Genomic DNA, 20,842 nt, shown 5'->3' on the forward strand with positions numbered 1-20,842 from the left:
AGCGAGAAAGGGAAAGTCCCTCTCTAAACTCTTCAACGAGGTCCACCTGTGATCCCCACGAGCTCATTCTCCTCCGTGCCTCAACAGCGGCGGGTCCTGAGCCGCGGGAGACAGATGGCTGTCCCTCTTTCCTTGAAAAGAGAGACAAACGAGAGCGGAGCTTTTTCATGGAAAAACGCTCACAGTGCACGCAGATCGCCCCCTCAAGGACATCGCGCGCGTGCTCTTCGCCCAAACAAAAAACGCAAAGACTGTGTGTGTCATCCGGTGTCAAATAACGCTGACACGGATGCACGCACTGTCTAAACGCCTTGCTAGTGGAAGCCATGATAACAAAAGTAAAGATCGCTCTTACCGTGGTCGTTTCTCAGACGCACACTTCAAACAAAACAGTCAAATGAAGACGAAGAAGATAAATGACGTGCTCTCCGGTCGCTTATTTATAGTCGCGCCGGTAGTGACGTCAGACGCTGTCGCGGCCAACGAGTTGGCGTTTTTTCAAAGTATGCTTCAGACACGGGTCACGACGAGGTGTTCCCCATAGTGTCCCTTCAGAGGACGCAGTTCGAAGTTCCCTTGAGGGGGAACAGTTGAGATCCTTTGGACAGATGCAGGCAGTCATCTTCAAAGAGTTTGAGGGATCAGTATTCCTTAATTTGTGTCAGCTTTTTCAATCGTTTTAGGCTTAGGTTACCTTCCTCAATGTTCTTCTGGGTTCTTTAGTATTTGTGGGCACTTAAAGGTCCTCTGGGTTGTCTTTAGCTTTTTGGATATCTTAAAATGTTTTATCCTTCTTCAAGATCCATCAGCGCTTTTTGTGATTCTAATGGAGCTTTTTGGTTCTTTGAATTGCATTTTTAGAGATCCTCAAGAGAGGCCGGATTGGAGCATCTGGTCATGCATTCTTTCTAGGATGCGGTGAATGCTGGCGAAACTAGGCCGGTCCGTGGGATGAGTGCTCCAACACAAACGCATGAGGTTGTACAGCTCCTGTGAGCAGTTTTCTGGACAGGCGAGCACATTTCCATCCCTTACGTAGTAGATGACCTCCTCATGGGCCATGCCATAGTAAGGCTGCATGCCATATGAGAAGATTTCCCATAATACCACACCATAAGCCCACACATCTGACTCGCTGGTGTAGCGGTTGTAGAAGATAGACTCAGGTGGCATCCAGCGAATTGGGATAGCATCATTTTCACCGGCTTTATAGTAATCAGCTGCATACATGTTGCGTGAGAGACCAAAATCAGCAATTTTTACAACCAAGTTCTCTGATACCAAACAGTTGCGAGTAGCTAGGTCACGGTGCACAAACTTGTGTTCTGACAAGTACGCCATTCCTGCCGCCACCTGCTTGGAAATGGAGAGCTGCTCCAGGCAGCTGAGGGGTGGGTAATGCTCAGGTTCCAATACGAGACTACCTCTTGTCAAGGTATCCCGACTTATACTGGGCTGCTGAGTTGGAGAGCGCCGTCGTAGGAATTCATTCAAGTCCCCATAGGCCATGAATTCAAACATGAGACACATGGGCTTCCCCACCGCACAGACTCCTGCATGACAGATACACAAAAGACAGCCTTAGTAACACAGTTGATACCTAACCAAATATATCCTTCTGTTATTCTAACACTGGGTTGAGGCATTGAATCTGCTTCCGGAATGCCACAGAGGGGACAGAGAGTCAAGCTATTTTAAGGCTTTTTTGATTGTTGTACCCTTGAGGAAAGGACATACATGTAATAGGAAGCAGATGTGGTTCATTTTAGGAAAGTCCTCAAGCAGATGCATTCTAAAAGTCAGAGCCTTTGAAGGCATAGAGTTGAGATACATTACCCAGTAGACGGACAATGTTGGGGTGATCAAACTCAGCCATGAGTGCAGCTTCTCTTTGAAAGTCATTCTGCATATCAGCCGAAGCTTCCTCCTTCAACATTTTCACTGCCACCATGGTGAACGGTTCCATCGGCAAAAGACCAGGGGCTCTAAATGATAGAAGTCACATTGGGAACTAGTAGCTACAGTTTGCTTGCATCAAATTGCATATTAGTTAAAATTTGCTGATCCTGCTGAGGAATTTGTAGCAATATAAACTTGGAAATTCAATCATGTATGAGTCTTTAGGCTACCTTCTAACCTAGAAGGCTACTCTAGGCTACCGTAGGCTAATAGGCAAGCTCTACTTATCTCAAACCACATATCTCTGTACAGTTCTGTCACAAATTGGCAAAAAAGGTCATAAAGCTTTTCCAGATAGTTTAAATGGTGATGTCAAAGTGTGGAAACAGATCCACAATGGCTCAAGAACCAGCTTAGAATGCCATTAAAATTGCACTTCCTGTGCTGAGGCTCCTGTGTGTTCCTGGAGAAGCAAAGACTTTTCTAATGAGCATCTATAAATAATCGAGCAGGACTTGCTCACACGATAGTGTCTACAGGGAAGTTTCATAAGCCCCTTTCACACTGCCATTCCGGCAAATACAGGGGTAAAGTGTTCCTGCAATTGGTCCCTGGTCGCTAGATTTGGCACTTTCACACTGCCAGTGATGACCCGGTATATGGGCGTGCTTTCACCCACAACCCTTGAAGATCCCGTAACGACACGTGACATCAGCGCGTGACGTGTAATGTACGAGTCGACAACGCTAGGCACGTTATACTTTCACTGAAGCAAGCAAATGGTCTCGGCGTCAGCGCGGAAAGTGAGTACCTAACTGATCTCTGCTTCATTACAGTTTGCACATATGTTTCCGTGTCGAACGTTGATCTTCCTTCAAAACAGCCGGTAAAAGAGTCGCGCGATAACGCGCGTCATCACTTCGACACGGAATTAGATCTGGCTTTTGTTCACACAGCGCTCGTCCCGGGTCGAACCCCCCAATGTTACTAGGTCCCCGACCCGGGTTCAATTCGGTAATCAATTCCGGGACGTGGTTGCTTTCACACAGAAGGCGACCCGGCAATGTTCCAGAAATATTGCGGGTCCGACGTGCAGTGTGAAAGGGGCTATACTGAATCACATCACATGTTTACTAGACCTATCCAAGAACCTTTTTCAGTACACATTTACCCACCAATGTTCTTCACATGTGTCTCGATATACCTGATATCAGGAACACATGGCTGTTTGGTCTGTATATGTCAAACCTTTGCATGCTGATTCATTGTCGTTTTATGTTGTCTCAAATCTAGAGTTAAGTCATCATTCACATAGTATAAAATTCACTCTGACAAAACCATACACAATAAATTGTGTGATGGACTATCCATATAAACATACATTAGCACCACTGCTGTTACATTTCCCCTCATCATTTGCGATTTCTCACCTTGCCTGAAACACCCTACCGAAGGCCCCTTCTCCGATGTCACGGACATATTCAATGTTGTTGCGTGGATATTCGAGACTGAGGAGCTTGGAGTTGAGAAGTAGAGGCAGACATTGGTACATGGGGTTGGGATGAAGTCTGTCCAACAAGAGCTCTGAAGGAAGGGTGGTCAGAGTAGGCGTCTCCAGCACCCTACTGAATAAAGATGAACAGATGTTTTGTTTAGATGCATTTAGCTAATAATTTAGGTAATGCAACTTCCAAAGCAACTTCAAGTACACTTTTAGTGAGAGTTCCCAAAAGTAAGGCTGTTTAAAGCTAATTAACACTACAGGACTTTAAACGTCGGTACAATACTTGACTGTCTGTCTTGAAGTCGCTGTGGAGTTCACACTACGCGACACTACATAAATGATCCGCATCAGGGAGTCACACACTACACGAGCTGACAACAACTCTGTCACCCACCGACTCTATCCTGTCCCCAAACCATGTTTCGTCATGAAAACACATGCGAGACGAACGGGATGAAGGGGAATTACACAAAACAACAAGTGAAATAGGAATTGTTTGTTTTAAAATGAACATCGGAAAGAAATTAGTGCTGCAAGCTGTTTGCGTAATGAAAAAAATAGCGCAGTTTCTTGTGTCCAAACTTTTCCTAAAGCCGTGTTGCTGCTGCTGTTTTTGCAGCTCATCATGACGCCTACCACAACATGATTATAAGTCGTCCAACCGGTCCAAATGTTAACCATGCTAGATATTTGTTCGCCATCTGCGAGGCGTCTGCGATGCATCAGTTAGCCTCTTTGATGCATAGTTGAGTTGTTCACATATAAAGATTTCCGAGCGTTGATCACCCCGCTGATTCTCCCCTGATCCCAGCCAGACCTGTCGGCGAGCTTATTATGTTAAATTGGGTTTAAATCCCGCTTAAAATCCTGTACAGAGAATTTGGCATTACTCTCCAGGAGAGCCACCTTCCTGCAGAGTTTCAATAACCAAGATGTCCACTTGAACATTACAGACAAGTGTGTTGGAGCATGATTGGAGCTAAACTGTATGATGATGTACCTCCAAGAGATGAGACAGCCAACCCTGCTCCTAAAGCATTCCAACAGATTTTAGTTCCAATCCTGGTTCAGTACACCTTCATTTTCAACTAATCCCGAACACCTTGATTTCAGGTGTGATTAGTGCTGGAGCTAAACTCTGCAGGATGGTAACCCACCAGGAACAGGGTTGACCACCCCTGTACTAGAGTAATTTAGATGATGTGTCCTGCTAAAGTCAGATTTGGAATTGGGACTATGATTATTTAGGAATATTGTTTCCGGTCCAACAACTGATGCTGATACCAAATGCACTTCCTGCTTGGTACATCTTGGTGCATCAAGGGTGCCCAATCCAAGTCCAACCCTGATTAAACAACTGAACCAGCTAATTAACATTGTCCAGAGCACTTGATAATTGCAGACAGGTGTGTTTGAGCATGGTTGGAAGAAAACTCTACCGTCAACCAATCCTACATCAGCCCTCATGGATCACACTTTCTAAATGTTTGAGCCAACCTTTTACCAGTGCAGGTAATTGTATTGAGGGACTATATGACTTAAATGAGACTTGACCTATTTTCACCTTTTCCTCTTTTGCCACCTTTTCTTTCGTCTGTGGCACATAAGGATGAGTATGGTAAAGAAGGCCGCCCCAGCGAAGCCAGAAATGATTAAGATGATAACGCTCATCGAGTAGGCTGTAGACACAGGAGGAGGTGGGTAAAACTGGACTGGTTTTGTAATCGACGGGACAGTCTTCACAAACATAACTGAAAAATAAATAAATAATAATAATGTTGGAGCAGATGATTTGGTACAGATTTCGGACAAATCAGATATTCCGAATTCAGTTTCTGACAATCTAGTATAAGTTAATACAGTCAAAAATAATTTTCTCAGCATTCTTTCTAATTGGTCTTATTTATTAGTCAGATGTACATTTATATACCTTCTCCACATTTGGGCACCAGACAATACTCCCAGCGTACATTAGGGTTTGTGGTGTAGCACCATGGCCTGTCACTCTCTCCTCCTGGGTTACGACAGTAGTTTTCTGCATTTCGCAACTCAGGAATCACATCTACAGAGAGTCTATGTTGATGGGGATCCTGAGTGGGGTAAAGAAGAGAGCGGTCAACCAAGAAACTGCAACTCATGTGGTTAAATTCAATATTCCCATTATTCCTGATATCTCCAGCTTTGCCAGGTTGAAACCCACTGCATACATTAAAAGTTTCCACACTCTGTTTTGAAAAAGAGACAAATTATTCTCCATTCAAAACGTAATTTCAAAGGAAACCTGCATAGTTTGACTCTCTATTGTTTTTGCTGTAAAGAGGTGTGTTTCATGTGTACATATCTTCTGAAGGTCAGTATATGCTAACATGCATTTGCATTGTTTAGGTATATGTTATTGTTAAAATTTATATTTGTTCATTAATATTCAGTTTGAACCCTTTGTCCAATACTCTTTAACTTTTCAATTAAACATTTAAGTTTTGAGTTTGTACAAGGTCAAATTCCCCTCAAGAGCAAATTAGCATATTCCAATATCATATATTTGTCAAATCTATTGTTATTTGCTACAATTGCCATAACCTTTATTACATAACTGCATTAACCATTGTCAAAACTTTGACATGCTGCATTATCTAGAGCAATAATCTAAAGCAATGCATAAATAGTTGCTTGTCAAGCTACTAGCTAACATTATTGTCCCTGCTTATGAGGCCAGGTGACATCATTTATGAATAGGAGGCAGAACTAGTTATTAAAAATTGTTTTGATAAAAGATTTTGAGAATTAAACATTCTTCAGAAAAAAAATGCCCTGATCAATCACACAAAATAAGAGTCATTTATTTGTCGATTTTCAAACAAACATGTACCTGCTGGTTCCATCGCTGACAGGGTATTGAAGATGCTGTCATGTTGTGAGCTCCTTGGTAAAATCTTCCTTTGTCATTGTAACATGTTGCTAAACAGCATATAAACTGTAAATGGTCAAATATACTGAAATGTGTGCTTTAATGATCATTATTGCAGTTTAATAATGATAATAATCATGGTAACACTTTAGTATAGGGTCCAATTCACACTAACAACTAGTTGCTTATTAGCATGCCTATTATTAACATATGTGCTGTTTATTAGTGCTTATAAAGTACATATAATGCATGACATCCATAATCCTACCCAATACCCTAAACTTAACAACTACATTATAAACTATTAATAAGCAGCAAATTAGGAATTAATTGAGTCAAAAGTAATAGTTAATGTTAATTAATAATGAGAATTAGACCTTAAAATTAAGTGTGACCCTATAGTCAAATTCTTACTTACTTGTAACTTGGTCTTTATTGATATCTGTATAACACACAAACACACACACACACACACACACACAAAAACACACTGATTTATACATTTTACTAATTGATTTTACTCTTTTTTTAACAGGTTTCTAGAAGATAAACAAAGCATAACTGTCACATTCCTGCAGTATAGAATTAACATTTCATTGCTGTTTCCCACTACATTTCGCCTCTCCATGAGCAAGTCAATTGTTTGCAAACATGGCATGGAAACTTTTACTCAGCTGCCCAACCTCTCCAACTGATGCTTCCTCACGTGCTTTGGCAATAAACCACCCTAATCTTGTCCATACAGGTTTTCCATCCTCACATTCCTCACGAGGCATTTCACATAAACAAAGAAATAAAAATCTACAGCATCGTCCTGCCACAAGAACCATCGTGGCATTTTTGTTCCAATAATACTCGTTAGTTTTCACGGGATGGATACTTTATGAACGTCGTTGACAATCAGCTGCAAAATATCACAGGATTTTCATAACTAAACAAAGACTGAGCGAAATGGCACACAATGGGAAAATGTGCATCTATATAATAGCATGTCACTCTTACCAACATAAGGAACCACTGTACATGATGATGGCTCTGCATGTTGGCTGGGAAGAGAGGTGCATTCTGGGAGAGTGATGCTGTGTGGGAAGCCTCGATGAGATCTTTCCTCAGCAGAACGCCACTCCTTAAAACAGTACAGCTCTTTCACTGCGACACAGTGCTCCCTGTGACACAACAGCACAGAGTGTAATATACTGTATACTGTGTATATGCTATATGTTTATATATAGCATGGGTGGTTTAGTGGTGAAGGCTTAGGGCTAGCGTTTGAAAACTTGCTGGTTTCTGGGTGGACCACCATTGTTTGCTCAAGTATGATGAGCAAACCTCAGGCTGCTCCACTACTGACTTGCTTTGGATGAAAGTATCTACTAAATTACTACTTACTATATAGTGATATGGGTCTTTTTTTGTTTGTGGTGCAGTTTCTGTGCCTGAGGAAAATCTTGTCATACTATACTTAAAAAGGAGACTACATTTGATTGGTTTATTTTATTATAGTTTAACTTAGAATTCTTATTTTTAAATTCACACAATTTGGTAATAAAACCATTTGGTATAATAAAAAAAAGAAACATTAATTTAGTTTTATTTTTAAATAGTACTGTGTGACAACTATTACACTATTACAAGAGCACTAAAGTGTGTGTGTGTGTGTGAATAAAAATGCATATATCTGTATATATACATATATATATATATATATATATATATATATATATATATATATATATATATATATATATATATATACACACACACACACACACACTTAAGTTCTATATGTATATACGTATAGAGTATAAAAATATTATTTTGATCCACAAAAAAACATAAATAATAAAGAATATTATTATAAAAACATAAATAATAAAGAATATTATTATTAATGTAAAAAAAATAATAATAATTCTGCTTAAAAAAAAATACAATTCTATTAACAGGTTCCCTACTCACAGCTCACCAGTGATGTTTCCTGCTCATATAAGATATGCTTTTGCTGATGCAATGTTAGGAAATCTGAGAATGACACGTGTGTTGTTCTGGCTTCTGTATATTGTATATTTTCTGGTATAAAGGTCTCCATTACCTGCAGATGGGTTTGGGTGCTGGTCCGAGTCCAGATGGGTTGCAGTCCTGGAAGGTGGCGTGACAGAGCAGTGATCTGGCGGCGGGCCTGCAGAATGAGCTCACCCCATCCAGCTCGCCCCATGCGCTCTGGGCCAGGTACTCCTGCGCATCCTCTGGGTTCGGTAGAGAGTAGTTGAAAAACACCAGTGCATCTCGATGGAGCACGTTTTGACACACGTCGCCTCTGTATGTACTGCAGTAGCCAGCGCTGCCTTTGTACAGTCTAAATAAGAATAGATACTTGGTTGATCGGTTGTTACTTATGTATGTATCTCTGTGTGCACTAAACTGTACTAAACATGCACTTGCAGTGTGTTATTTAAGTATCATTGCTACACTGTTGTAGTTTTTATTAAAGGGGACAAAAGATTAAATTTTCACTTTTTTTTTTTTTTTTTGGATTTCGTTATGTTTCCAGCATGCCTGCTAAATAAACAAAACATGCAACCAGTTTGTTATGCGCTGTCTGAGTCTGAAACTGTTGTGACCCAGCGAGCTGTTTCATTCTGCAGCTGGTTTCTATGTTGATAGCTAACTATTTGAATAAGACCACCTCTGAGCTATATACATGCAATTCACGTGTCTTGTGCTGACGCCCCACTGAAGAGAGGGGTGGGGTGAGCAGTAGCTCATTATCATTTAAAGAGACATGCATCGAAACGAGTCGCTGTGGACAGAGATGTTTTTAACGAGGTAAAGACGGTGTTTTACATGACCCTCATGAAGACCCTTCAGAAACATACCAACTACTGGGAAATGAGCATCCAACTTTAAATAGATTTTATTTTCTGTTTTCATTTTAATTTAAGTTAAAGTTTCAGAAATGTTGTTGTTTTGTTTGTATAAGTAAAAGTAGCAAAAGGCCACTTAAGTGTCTTTGCGATGTTTCTTTTCACAACTAAATGTACTTTTTAAAAAGTGCACTTTGTAATAATGTCCAAATAAATGATTTACTTTAAAGTCCATTTTAGATAATTATGATTTAATATTTTTTCAATGCTTTAAAGTACACTTATTTGAATGTGTTGACTAACATATTAAATCACAAGTAAAATGACTTGTTAGGATTTTAACTATAGTGTGTTTTTCAAAAGTTAATATTTTAATTTTTTTTATATATATATTTTTAAGGTAATATATTTAAAATCTACTAAACTGCAATTTGTAATTATAAAGATATGTCAATACATAACTTACAGGTTTTCTAAAAACATTATTTAATCCATATTTCAACATAAATATAAGTAATTGAATTAAATATAAGATGCACTTACAGAAGTTGGTACAGAAAGCAATATATTTCAAAGTATTCAAAAATGCACCTCCTTCAGTGTAATTTTTTTGCTAATTTAATAGTATTCCAGAAAAATGCTGATGCTAATGCTTACCCTCAAATACTGTGTTTATGACATTTTGGCTCTCACCGTTGACTTCTACTAAACAGAATGACTGTTTAGGACTCAGGTCATATAAAGATGTCCCCTCAAGGCTTCCATACATGACTGTGTCCCATGAGTATGTGCTGGCTCATGCACACACGACACAACTGACAGGAATAAAGTGCTGTTCACACAATTAGTTCATCCTGTTTAACCTCGCTGTAATTGCATCCAGATGCTGAATCTGAACTGTCAGATAATAGCTTGGTTTATTTAAGTTCATGTGGAACTTAGACCATATGGCGTGTCTGGTTTTACAGCATTATCCAGCACACGTGTATGTTTGCATTTATCATTTCACTCAACAGAGACATAATGATTCCATTTAAGTGGCTCTTTCCAGAGAAACGAGCGTAAACGCACGCTTTTGACAAACTCCTGACTGACTTCATGAGTAGCCAGCTTGAGTCATCAATACACTTTAACATCTGTTTTTCATTCGTTCTATATTATTCAGGTTTCTTATCATTTGTATTTTCATAGCTCTCAGTCCAAAGTCGACGTCATATTAAGAGACAAGACTAAGAACGTAACAATGAATCTTAGTGCGGTGAATATCACAAAAACATTTAAATGTTTCACCAAGGCTGCATGCATTTGAATAAACATACAATAAAAACAATGACAGTACATTTTTCACTTCATTCATTCATTCATTCATTCATTTATTTATAAATAGAACGGTCAAAAGAAAAGCAATTATTCGATTTTTTTTATTTAGATTTTCTTTTGTAACAAATTAATTTTGATACATTTGTAATTATTTATGTATTTATTTATCTATTTGCATTACAGTGAGAATACATTGTGGTAATGTGCTTAAATGTCATACAAATAATGCCTAAATAAAATTAAATTCAATTTAAATAAAAAAAATAATAAATAAAAAAATAATTTAAACATTTTATTTTTGTGTGGCAATATTTTTTTCTTTTATTTTTTTATTATCATTATTATTATTTTTATTTTTTTTGGGGGGGGTGGGGGTTGTCCAATATGACCCAGACATCAGTTGGATAGTCCAAAAGATCATATTGTATGTTGAAGTACCAGTTAATATGACATGAAATACATCCTTACCTCCATTCTATGGGGAAGTTACAGGATCCAGAGTCCACCGCCAGAAACAGACCCAAGAAAAGAGAAGAACACAAACAAAATCTGCTTAATGTCAGCGAGTAACACGTCCACCCTGCAGGCCTGACCATTCTTCTGTGACACAGTGTTTGTGACAAAGAGAGGGGGACACATAGAACATGGGGGTCTTTCTGGAGATACAGCAGGTGTGAAGATTAACGGTCCCCCCTGATTTGATTGTGACAGGACTCAAGAAGCTAGTCCAGTCAGACACAACACGTTTGGACTTTATGTCTTTGTTTGGACACCACCTCAATAAGAAACTAGTATCAATCAACATTACATCTGACTGCAGAAAGGAGAATAAGAATCAGGTATACCAGAGAGCCATGTAATAGGGAATTTTTGGTATTTGTTGGTATTTTTTTATGTTTTAAACTTTTGGTAAGAAAGAGATCAATACAGACATACATGATTCAGTTACTTCAATAATTCAGTACCATATTACCTAATAGTATTGTGCACATTCTCTACAAAGCCAAAGCACCTCAAGATGACATTTGGGGCATGTTTGCGCAGGGGTGCGTTTTAGGGCTTCAAGGAGACAAAAGAACAGCTATGCAAACAGAAGGGAAGCTAACAGAAATACTGGCAGCAGAAAAACAGCTGCTGAAACTTAGAGAGCAGTCGCTTCGTATTTACACAAAGCAGCCAGAGAAGCAGATGGCAGAAACAGTCGGTCACGTTGGGTGTGTGTTTACAAGATTTGTTTCGTGGACCTTTATTACCAGAAGCATTTCAAACTGATTCTGCAAAAACATTATGTCTGGTAACATCACAGCCTTACAATAATACACTCCAGTGGTAACTCGGTGCTATGACGTGTAAACGGTAACTTAAAATTGGTGTTTTAATGATACACTACTGTTTAAAAGTTTTGGGTCGGAATTATGTTTATATCTCTTATGTGCATTATTTGTTTCATCAAAAATATACTTAAACAGAAAATGTGACCCCAAACTTTTGAATGGACATGTACACCATTGTACTTTAGAGAATCCCGTATTATGACCAGTGTTTGGAATAACAGCGTTTAAAAGAACGGCGTTAGGTAACGACGTTATTTTTTCAGTAACGGGGTAATCTAACTAATTACTTTTCCCGTCGTTATAACGCCGTTAACAGTACTGGATGCAGTGCGTTACTATGCATTGATTTAATAAACTATGTAATCCGAACGCGAGATGATAACGAGATGACCGATTATGATTGGCTAAGGCAGAGCCATGTGTTTCATGGTAGCCAATTAGAGCCATAGTTTTAACGCCAGCGGCACCAAACACACACATACACACGCAACAGCTACAACACTTTTCTTGCAAAGATAATACTTGAAGTGCAGGATAAAACTCCTGCTGTCTGTTGACGTGCAATAAATATTGAAAGTTATGTACGAACCCCTCTGTCTGTTCTACTCATTTTAACTGACTTATGAAAACTGCTCCAAAAAAAAAAAAAAAAAAAAACTAACGAGTAACGAGTTACTTTTATTATAGAGTAATTCAGTTACTAACTCAGTTACTTTTTGGAACAAGTAGTGAGTAACTATAACTAATTACTTTTTTAAAGTAACGTTCCCAACAGTGATTATTACAAATAAGTTCAAGTTCAAAATACTCCAAATCATGACAACCTTGTTTCTCTTTTTTATCATTTATGTTATTTATTTATTTTTTTACATTTGAGTATTAAAAAACGGCAGTAACTATGATATTTTGTGAGCAATGATGGGACTTTTAGGGACTAAACTTTAGCTCTAGAGTAGGAAGCGGTACTGGAACTGACCTGAAATGGTTATCTTAGCTGTGGCTTTGACGGTGTTGGCTCCTCCACTGTGCTGGTTAGTAGCCTGACAGGTGTAGAGAGCTGGGTTATGAACCACCACACGCAGAACAGACACGATGACTTCATCCACCAGCGTCTCCTCCACTGACGCGCCTGAAATCTACAGACAACATCCTCACATCCTTTAATAAAATCCTTTTATAAAATGACAATATGAACAACAGAAAAGACACAGTAGACTGTATAAGAGTCTTACCATTCAAGTTTGGGGTGAGTAAGATGTTTTAAATACTTTTATTTAGTGATGACACATTCAATTTATTAAAAGTGACATCAAAGGCTTAAATGGTTCAAATAAATTACGTTCTTCTGAACTTTCTGTTCATCAAAGAATCATGAAAACCAATAGTAAAACCAAAAAATATGATGCAGCACAGCTGTTTTAACATTGAATCTAATCATAAAGGTTTAAATCATTTTATCAGAATGATTTCTGAAGGATCATGGGAGACTGAAGACTAAAGGAATGGTGCTGAAATTTCAGCTTTACGTCACAGGAATAAATTATATTCTACGATATATTCAAATAGAAAGCAGTTATTTTAAATTCTAAAAATATTTCACGTTATTACTTATTTTTGATCAAATAATTGCATCATTTGTTAGTATAAGAGACTTTTTTCCCCCAAAAATAAAATAAATTAAATACCAATGTATTTGAATGTTTAAATCAAAAACAAACTTCTGCCAAAGGATACAGCCGTGCAATATAACAACTAGTAGTTAATATTTCAGCATTAATAAAGTTTCCAGTATATGCATTATAATTGCACTACTATATGTATCTGTAGTTATTACCAAACAGTCACTAGCGATCTTCAATGTTTATGTGCAGAATAGAACAGAAAGGATTAGAAGTGATGGGTCAAATGCAAGTCACATGATTATTCCAACAATTATATCAAATCCCTCTATTGATGGTTCGGATGTGTTAAGATGTCTGCTTCTGCTAATGTGATTTGCCGAGTTTATGAGACGATCATGAGAGCCTGCGGGAAAGTCGATCACGGCTCTATATTTGACGAAGAGCTCATGCAGCTGATTTTACAAGGCACTTCATCGGGCTAAAGAAAACGAATGAGCTGCGAGTCCTGCCAGAATGACACTCAGACGGCTCGTTTTAATCAAGCGTCTAACATCATCGGAGGTTAAAATTAATCATCATCATTAGCTATGACAGCTCAAACTTTTTATCACAGCAATGCTATATGTATAAAATGCCTTTATAAACTTTAACTATTCAGAATATTATTACTGAAAAGAGTTCCAAAGGCAAAGGATATTGAGTGATGGAACCTAAACTCTATTAAATGACACATAATTATTGTATTAAAATATGATTGCTGTGCAAAGGAAACAGAGATTGCACAGCTTGTTCAGAAGCCTGTGAAATCTGAATCTTGGATTCTCCTGGGTTTAAAGACTTACACGCTTGTTTTCAGACAATATCTTCATGTGAGACTGCTGATCACTTTGTTTCTGTCTACCAAAATCCACATCCAAAAATAATCCCAAATAATGATAAGGGGTGTTTTGAATTCTTTTCTTGATCTCAGTATGGCTTAAACGGCCCGAGGAATGATTGTAGTTTGAATCCTGATAATAGTGGCACAGACCGAAGCATCTGCAGAACGTCAATGTACTGGCAGCGCATTTGAGAAATGCTGTCTGACATTTAACATGAATGTACTGAGCTCTGCTCTCTGGTCTGGTAAGATGACATGGAAGTACAAGTAATTTGCTTCGTAGAGCCAAAGCAAGCACAAAGTTGAGAGGTGAAGGGTGCAGAGGAAGATGGGAAAGAGAGAGAAATATGAATGTAAGAGGATTTACCGTATTGCCGTTTTCAAGCCAAGTTATGGATGGGATTGGGTTGCCAGTGGCATTACACTCCAACCTAACCTCCGATCCGATCTGAACTTTCTTCTCCTTGGGAACTTTCAGTATCTTGGCAGGAGCTACAGGACAGTCAATGACAAATAAAATAAAATGGAAAATCTTTTAAAAATCGAGCTTTATTGTCTTAAAGCACATCAAGTCAATAGACATGTAGCTGTTGTGCACATGTGGTTTTACAGTTTGGCATTTTGAATGTAATAAAAAAGTGATGTGGTAAAGCTATCAACTTTAAGCTAATACACTTTAGCCTTTTATAATAATACACTATCATTGGCTAATAAATACATAAGTTTATTTAAAATATATTTTTTCATGTATTTTGTTCAAATATCAAGAATCGTTAAAGGATAGATCATTAGGTTTGGGGGAGTTGCATCACATGATATTGCACAATCTGAACTAATCATACCTTGTCATGTAAAAAAGGTCAAATATCATGATATTTTAAATTATTTATTATTGCACAACACATTTCTTTTCTGACAATTATATTAGAATGAAAGGATTTTTTTTTTGTCTTATAGATAATGATAACAGATTTCATCAAACTAGCCATTAATTAAATGTTTTTTTTTTAAGTATTTATTTAATTGTACTTAATTTTGATAAAGACTTGATGTCCCCTTATTAATTTTTATAAATAAAATAAAATTTACTCATCATGAAAGAGGTCTATTTTTATGTATTTTTAACTAAATTAGTAGACAAAACTAAAGAAAGAAAGAAAGAAAGAAAGAAAGAATGTCATTGCATTAGAAAACCTGAAAAGTACAAGAATATTTGAATGAGAATGAAAGCTATTTCATGGCAAACCTTGCACTTCAATAGTGACTGGTTTGGAGTACACGATTCCAAAACTGTTCCTGGCCACACAGCGATACTGTCCTGCGTCCTCTTTCTTGATGTTGTTAATTTTTAGAGAACCAGATTCCAAAACTGATATACGACTATTAACCTACAAGACACAAATGACCGAGATGTTCTGAAAACTCACAATGATTGATTCATTTTAAACCCTATTACAGTCTTAAATGACAAACACTGGAAAGAAAACTGAATTTTAAAGAGATACTCCGCCCTAAAATTAAAATGTAGTGCTGTGTATGCTCTTCTCTGTCCTCCGCACCACAAGGATGCGCTGTTTCTATGTGTATTTAGGTTTGATTTGAAATAAAACAGCACATCCTTGTGGTGCGGAGGACGCAGAAGATCATACAGCACGGTGATATGGAGTGACACAGAGGAGACTGTTGACAAAGGAATTATTGAATAAGGTTGTTATTTTAGTTTTCTTCACTTACAAAAAGTGTTCCCATCGCTTTAAATAACCTAGATTGCATGTCTGAAGGCAGATGGAGTATTCTGACGATTAATTTTCATACCTTTTCTGGACCTTGACACTGTTATTTACTAGGGATGCACCGAATCCAGGATTCGGATTCGGATTCGGCCAAATACTGGGCTTTTTGACGGAGTTCGGTTTTGGCCGAACCTTAGTTTTTTTTTGTTTCACCGAACCGAACCCTAGGCTTGCGCTAAGCTGGCCGACGTCACGCGGCCGTTGATTGCATGAAGGTGTTTATATGAGGAGGAACACGGCCCGACAGTTCGCTTCAACAATTAAACTCTCATTTCATGTAAAAGATTAGAGGTTTTACGTTAATTTAATTATGATGCAGTAGATGTGTGTGATCTTCAGTAATATTTTTCGTAATATTTGGCTACTGTTCTAATCGTAGCCTATCCTACTGTTATAACGAAAACTAAACACCCTACTATCCATGTTTATTGAGTTAATGTTCAATTACGTTAATTCCAGTTAGGTCACCAAACATATTCTGATTTTTAAACAGAAAAGAAAAAAACTTTTCTTTGCATTGTTGCACTTTTATTGAAAGGTTTAGGCTGTTCACTTGGGTAAGCATAAGCTTGGTAATTGTCAAAAAAGTTTTTCTCACTTGTCATCCTGGCATAATGTTGCCTATTCTTTTTCTTTTTTTTCTTTTTTTTACAGTTAAAATAAAATAAAATGAAAAATACATTGCTGTGGACGTTGTTTACTTCATTAATGTGTTTTACTGTGTTAATGGAATAAGGATGCGAGTAGGATTCGGTATTCGGTATTGGATTCGGCCGAATCTTAAACAGTGGATTCGGTATTTGGCCGAATCCCAAAAATCTGGATTCGGTGCATCCTTATTATTTACTTGGCAGTCTATGGGACAGTCTCAAGCCTCCAGGTTTTTATCCAAAAAATCTTCAATTGTGTTCTGAAGAAGAACGGAGCTTTTACAGGTTTGGAACGACATGGGGGTAAGTGATTCATGACAAAATTTTCATCTTAGGGTGGAGTATCCCTTTAATAAATAAATCAAGACGTTCAATTTACCTTCATCAGGTCATCTCCTTTAATCCAGGATATTTCGGGTTTGGGATATCCTGACGTTAAACATTGCAACACTGCTTTAGACTCCACAATCGACGTCATGTTAGTAGGATGTCTTCTGATTTGAGGCTCTGAAAAAAAAAAACACTTCATTAGAGAGTGATTGATAGTATTTTAATTTGGATATTCTATTATAAAGTTCAAATTCACACTTCTTTGCCACTTCTGCCAAAAATGTGGATAATTAATTAATCAAGCGTTAAAAATGTAACAGAAAATTAATTTTCAAACTTTGAAAATGGAAAGCAATCAAGTTGCATGAACAAAAATGCAGACTGCATTTTCAATGCTCATAGTAGTTGTGATATAATATCCTGGTGACTGTCTGTGCGTTATAAGAGCACATATGTGAACATACTCATCTTCAGCTGTAAAGCTCCACAGCTCTTGGCTGGTTCTCCAATCCCATTGCTAGCAGCACAACAGTATTCCCCATTGTCTGAATCCTTTACATTGGGAATGATCAGCATTTGGCCATTTTCTCGTATAATGTACCTGGAATCGTAATACCTGCATTCAAAAAGTAGATGTTGAACATACTTCACAAACCATACTGGTAACCTGAATGCAGTCTGAGACATTACTGACTACATAAGTGAAGCGGTTTGGTTTTTTTCATGGATGACATATAAGAATCAGGTTAATGTAGAAAGTTCAAACCGTATTGGGTAGTTATTCCGTGTCCATGTAATATCAGCTTGAGGGTATGAATCAACCTCACAGATGAAAGTAGCATTATGATCCAGAGAGGTGTCCACTGTCTCAAGCAGTGTTGTGATTCTGGGTCCTGAAATAGAGAGGGGAAAAACATATTTTCATCCTCAGATCATAATAAAAATGTTAAGTTACAACGAGGTATTTTTTATTCACCGTTCAGTAATCGTGTTATGTAATATAGATAGACTTACAAGGAATGCTGTTTAGCATTTGACCCTGAATAATTATAAATCAGACATTGTAATGGTTGTGAAACTACTTTTTCACAACAAAATATTTAACATTCTGAGTGCTGCTCGGCACACTGCAGACAGCTGAGGGTCATGGCGGGAGGACATGTTTGGAAATAACTGTTAGAATGCAGTGCTGCCAACACTGGCCTGATGTTATCCCATGAATAAATCCAGCTGATAAGAAACACATCCCTCCCATGTCTGAGACCAGACTGGATTTTATGTCTCATTACTCAAAAAAAAAAAAAGGTCACATGGTAACATGAACCATGATAAACCATGTTTTTTGCATGTTTGTCATGTTAATAACATGTTTTTGGTAATGTTCTTAACATGATAAAACCATGTTTGATTGTTTTGTTGTTGCTGTTGTTGTTATTTGTTTTTTAGTTGTTTATCATGTTAAGTCCTTGTTTTTGGTGATGTGCTTACCACGATAAAACTATGTTGTTTTATTATTATTATTTATCATGTTAATACCATGTGTCTGGTGATGTGCTTTCTATTATTTAATCACGTTTTTATTTTATTTTATATATATAATTATTATTATATTAAAATTATTATTTTGTTTATTGTGGTAATACCTTGTTTTTTTAAGTATGTGTCCTAAGATAAAACATTTATTTATTTATTTATTTATTATTACTATGTGTGACATGGAAAAACTCTCTTAATTTTGTTAGCTGTACCGTGTTGAATATGTGTAGAATGACAAAAATGGCATTCATTCTTTCATTAAAACAAGACTTTATATCCTTTTTATTTTGCTTTTCCAGTAAATGTATCATCATATAAGAATGTTTAGTACTGGAACATAAAAAAAATAATAATAAAAAGTTAGAAAATCATATTCATATTTAATATATATATATATATATACACTTATGCATACGATTTTCTAACTTATTATTATTTTTTTTTATGAGCAAAATCTTAAGCAGATAGAAAAGTCAATCCCAGAATACATTGTTCCCTTTCAGTCGGTGACTGACGCAAAATGGGATATCGCTTCGATAGACCAATCTACTTTGAGTGTAAACTAAACGAGCCAATGCACATTGGCATGGAATTATTGCATTCAGCTGACACTGATCACAGCGTGAGTATAAGAAGGCAGCAGGTGCAATGCATACCAGCTTTTCGCTTTGGAGCCAAGCGTTAGTATCGTTCTGCTCAACCGTGTCTGCTGTGAACTACGAGTTCAGCATGCTCTCGGAAACTTCGTGTGTTGGCGAGATGGCGCTTCAGCGGCAGTCGTTCCTGTGTCGAGTGGATTGCACTCTTCAGGCTGCACTACCCCCGTCGTGTTGCAAGTGGCCAATTCCCCTGTGTGCCTCAGCACTAAAAGAGCATTTCCCTAAAGAGCTAATTTCTCCAAAAGAACTTCAACGGTGCGTCTTTATAAAGACGATGGATCGTCCTTATAAGGATCCCATTTCACCCGTGCGTTTCTGGGTGCGGTTGTTACCTGGCAACGGGTGATGGACATGATCGCTGACTCACGTGTCTGGGCGTTTAGCACGCTGAGGTGGCTTTCGTGGATGAGTCATGTTCTCACTGCAGGAAATTGGACCAGGCTCTGGTACCTTTAGGGGAGGCGGAGTCCCATTCCCCTCATCTGGGGCCCGACAGACGGGCGGCACTTCCGGCAGTAGCGCGGGTTGTTTGAGGATTACAGTGGTGGCAAACCTCGCAGGGAACCACCCTTTGGGGACCATCATGAATGGCGACTTCATCCCCTGAGGGTCCACCTCTCGACACGGACACCCTGGCATGCAGCTGGCAGGGGGTCCTACAGAAGTATGCGTTTCCCCCAGTGAGCCTTCTCACACAGACAGTGCTCCTCATGACAGCCCCTCCTTGGCTGATTCCTCTGAGGAAGGATCTACTGACTCGGAGATGGGGCACCATTTGGAACCCGCGTCCAGACCTTTGGAAACTCCATGTCTGGTCCCTGGACGGGGCGTGGAGGTTCTAGGTGACCTACCCCAGGAGGTGGTGAACACCATCACTTCAGCAAGAGTACCGTCTATGAGACACGCTTACACCTTAAAGTAGAACCTGTTCGTTGAGTAGTGTTCTTCTTGCAGAAAAGACCCCCGAAGATGCCGTTTGCGGTCGTGCTTTTCTTTCTGCAGCAAGGGCTGGAGCGAAGGCTGTCTCCCTCCACCCTCAAAATCCAGGTTGAGGCTATTGCTGTGTACCATGATCCCGTGAATGGGAAGTCTTTGGGTAAGCATGACTTTATCATCATGTTCCTTAGAGGGGCCAAGAGGTTAAATCCTTCCTGGCTCCCGTTCATACCCTCTTGGGGTAAATACTACAGCAGGGCACATTCGCACCTTTGCATTCAGTTGAGCTAAAGTTTCTTTCATTGAAAACTCTGCTCCTGCTTGCACTGGCTGACTCCCAGGTAATCCTGAGGCTCCGGCCTGGCTACGTGCCCAAGGTTCCCACTACACCCTTCAAAGACCAAGTGGTGAACCTGCAAGTGCTGCACCTGGAGGAGGCAAACCCAGTCCTGGCTTTGCTCTGTGCCGTTCGAGCATTGAGATGCTATGTAGACCAGACACAAAGCTTCACAACCTCAGACCAGCTCTTTGTCTGTTATGGAGGCTGGCAGAAGGGGAGTGCCGTTTCTAAGCATAGGATGGCGCACTGGATTGTGGATGCCATGAC

General features: G+C 38.5%; 1 protein-coding gene across 3 annotated transcripts in view; it reads right to left on the bottom strand.

The window, feature by feature from the left end:
• Positions 1-591: 591 nt before the first annotated feature.
• The window catches only part of LOC113054029 (muscle, skeletal receptor tyrosine protein kinase-like), a 34,609-nt gene continuing 14,358 nt past the window's right edge, over positions 592-20,842 (bottom strand). Inside the window, exons 2-17 of one of the 3 annotated variants that reach the window (XM_026219300.1) lie at positions 17,871-17,997; positions 17,569-17,720; positions 17,154-17,281; positions 15,578-15,719; positions 14,699-14,823; positions 12,806-12,965; positions 10,964-10,970; positions 8,404-8,667; positions 7,314-7,477; positions 6,730-6,753; positions 6,273-6,361; positions 5,334-5,493; positions 4,968-5,154; positions 3,330-3,521; positions 1,837-1,985; positions 592-1,553 (exon numbers count right to left, since the gene is read on the bottom strand). In XM_026219300.1, the coding sequence (XP_026075085.1) occupies positions 868-1,553; positions 1,837-1,985; positions 3,330-3,521; positions 4,968-5,154; positions 5,334-5,493; positions 6,273-6,361; positions 6,730-6,753; positions 7,314-7,477; positions 8,404-8,667; positions 10,964-10,970; positions 12,806-12,965; positions 14,699-14,823; positions 15,578-15,719; positions 17,154-17,281; positions 17,569-17,720; positions 17,871-17,997 (2,756 nt within the window). In that variant the 3' untranslated portion in view covers positions 592-867. Of the gene's footprint in view, positions 1,554-1,836; positions 1,986-3,329; positions 3,525-4,967; positions 5,155-5,333; positions 5,494-6,272; positions 6,362-6,729; positions 6,754-7,313; positions 7,478-8,403; positions 8,668-10,963; positions 10,971-12,805; positions 12,966-14,698; positions 14,824-15,577; positions 15,720-17,153; positions 17,282-17,568; positions 17,721-17,870; positions 17,998-20,842 lie in introns of all 3 variants that reach the window. The other 2 variants (XM_026219299.1, XM_026219301.1) reach the window with 2 other exon arrangements.

This window comes from Carassius auratus, chromosome 35 (genome assembly GCF_003368295.1).
Source record: "Carassius auratus strain Wakin chromosome 35, ASM336829v1, whole genome shotgun sequence".
NCBI classification, from domain to species: domain Eukaryota; kingdom Metazoa; phylum Chordata; class Actinopteri; order Cypriniformes; family Cyprinidae; genus Carassius; species Carassius auratus.